This window comes from Verticillium alfalfae, genomic scaffold, assembly GCF_000150825.1.
Source record: "Verticillium alfalfae VaMs.102 supercont1.5 genomic scaffold, whole genome shotgun sequence".
NCBI classification, from domain to species: domain Eukaryota; kingdom Fungi; phylum Ascomycota; class Sordariomycetes; order Glomerellales; family Plectosphaerellaceae; genus Verticillium; species Verticillium alfalfae.
In genome coordinates, this window is record NW_003315034.1 from 809112 (window position 1) to 811454 (window position 2343).

A 2343-nucleotide genomic window follows, 5' to 3' on the forward strand; every position below is an offset into this window, starting at 1 on the left:
CGGGATGGGCGGGCTTCGCGCGGACGCATAGGGCGTCTGTGCGGGCAGTGCACCGTCAGGCCGGGTGATGCCCGTGGCGACGAAGGCGGCGCACGAGGGCCTCGGTCTCGGGCGGCGTCGCCATTAGGCGGATCTTGACGCTGACACCAATCTCAAACTCGGGCCACGACGGTCGCGACGAGGGCCTCGAGGATGGCGCAGATCTTGTCGGGCGTGCGCAGGAGCTGCGCGCCCCATGCCGCTGTGCGTGCTGAAGGGCTTGGGGCAGCCGGCGTTGACGTCGATGCCGGCGACGTCGCCGGCGACGAGGCGCGCCGCCTGCACGGCGAGGTCCGGATCCGCCGTGCCGACCTGGAAGATGAGCCTGCCGGCTTCCTTCGCGGCGTGCGTGCTGAAGACGACGGCCTCCTTCGCGTCCGGGGGCGGCTCCTTCTGGCCGAAGGAGGGGATCCGCGTCCAGTCGATCGTGTTGGTCACGGGGTTGACCTTTCGGGTGGTTCCGATGATGGCCTTGTCGACCGTTTCGGGGCCTGCGCTGCCGGGTCAGTGGTGGTGTGGACGTCGAAGAGAGGACCATGGTCAACTCACCCCACACGAGGTCGGCGCCGTAGTGAAGGGCGAGCAGGCGCGAAGGCAGCTCGCCCGAGCGGACCATGGGCGCGAGAACGACTTTGCCCCGGTAGTCCACCCCACGGCGGGGGATGGGCACTTTCTTGACTTCGGATGCCATGAATCTGCCGATGGATCGTGATAGCATTCTTTGGAAAACAAAATCTACATCGCCCTCCTCCGAAGGTGAAGGGTTTCGGCGTGAGGAAGCGGCGACGACGAAAATGTCAGAAAGAAGAATGTCACTGTCGCACCTTGGGGCAAGGAGAAAGCCGAAATCTACAATGGCGCTTATCGATACGGCTGGGTCATCGGCCAGTGCCGCTGCTTGGGGCGCACAAGCGGGGGGGGGCGTGCTTGGGGAGGTTGTCTGCCGTGGAGGTTGCGGGTGAGTCAGCACGCGCAAATTTGACGTAGCCTAATTGCCAGCGCCGTCAAGCAAAGACCTGGTAGCAGATAGATGTGTTGCCGTGCATGACCTATGATCAATACATGTCTGAATGGATAGTAGCTTTGTGTTCATTGTCACGGTACTCTTTTCTGTACCTGATTGCTGCAAACTAGTTGATACAATGCGAGGCACTCCTTGCTGCCACTGGTAGTCCGTTGATACATGTAATTCGTAACTCTTGAACCAGTGTGGCAGGAAAATCGAGGAGAACGGTTCAGTCCATTATTGATACATCAAAATGTCATGCATGACGCATAGAACGCTCACTTTGGGATCCACCTATAGGCATGAGTTGGTTAGGGCACCAGTGTATCTCGCCTCCAATGCCCGTGTCGATCAGGTGTCGAAGTCTGTGTTCCCGCTGTCCAACCTAGCCACAAAATCACTCCACGGCCTTGGGTCCTGGCGGCCGACATCAGCCTGACCAAGTGCTTCAAACATGACTGGCCCATCCATCGGTGTGGCTTGACACCGACCAGACGAGCGAGCCTCGACATCGTTGGCAATCCGGAGATTTTACCCCAAAGAAGAAGTGCACTCTCTATGCATCGTACCCCCACGGAACGTGTACCTTGCATGGCCTGCCGGATGACCACATGGCTCGAGCTAGGCGCCAATCACGGAGAAGACAGCGTATAGAACGGCAAAAAGACATGCCAAGCGTCTTGATCACAGGGGGATATCTCATTCAAGTAGCTAATCAAAAAGTGCGTCGGTCTCGGAATCTAAGAGAAACCCAGGTTGAGGGTGTACTTCAGCGGCGACGTGCCGGTAATGTACACCTTTTGCCCCTTGAGCACGAGGGCGCCCGCGTGCCAGCTGTACTGCTCGCCGCCGTCGGCCACAATCAGACCCTCGCCGATGCCCGGACCAAAGGTGATCTTGTCGTTGCCGACGCTGTACTCGCCCGTTCCCTCGACGAGGTGCGTCGTCTTGACGCCGTCGACGTTGGTCAGCTCCTTGACGCCCTTGAAGGTACCGTTGCCGCGGAATGTCAGCTCAAACGTCAGCTCGACGTCCTGCTCGCCCGTCACCTCAAACGCAATGTCGTAGCCGGCCTTGGTGGGCGAGATGGTCACGTCCGTCTTGAGGCGGCGCATGCTGGTGGGGCGGTTGGCAAAGTCGAGCATGGCGTAGAACCGGCCATCGGCGACGGACCGGCCGAGCGCGTACACGCCATTCTCGTCGCGCTGGTCGGCGGGCATGGGCAGGTAGTAGGGGACCTCCATCTCGCTGCCGAGCCTGATGGTGCCGTCGCTGTCGTACTTGATGCCGTTGGACCG

The 2343-nt window shown here is 60.2% G+C and overlaps 2 protein-coding genes across 2 annotated transcripts in view; both read right to left on the reverse strand.

The window, feature by feature from the left end:
* The window catches only part of VDBG_04573 (tRNA-dihydrouridine synthase), a gene marked incomplete at both ends in the record, with an annotated part of 1483 nt that extends 726 nt beyond the window's left edge, over nt 1-757 (reverse strand). The window contains 2 exons of the mRNA XM_003004921.1: nt 140-530; nt 589-757. Of these exons, the coding sequence (XP_003004967.1) occupies nt 140-530; nt 589-757 (560 nt within the window). The remainder of the gene's footprint in view (nt 1-139; nt 531-588) is intronic.
* Nucleotides 758-1785: 1028 nt separating this feature from the next.
* On the reverse strand, nt 1786-2289 carry VDBG_04574 (conserved hypothetical protein; the record flags this gene model as incomplete). The annotated part of the gene is made up of 1 exon (XM_003004922.1): nt 1786-2289. The coding sequence occupies one exon, from the start codon at nt 2287-2289 to the stop codon at nt 1786-1788; it is 504 nt and encodes a 167-aa protein (XP_003004968.1).
* Nucleotides 2290-2343: the final 54 nt, after the last annotated feature.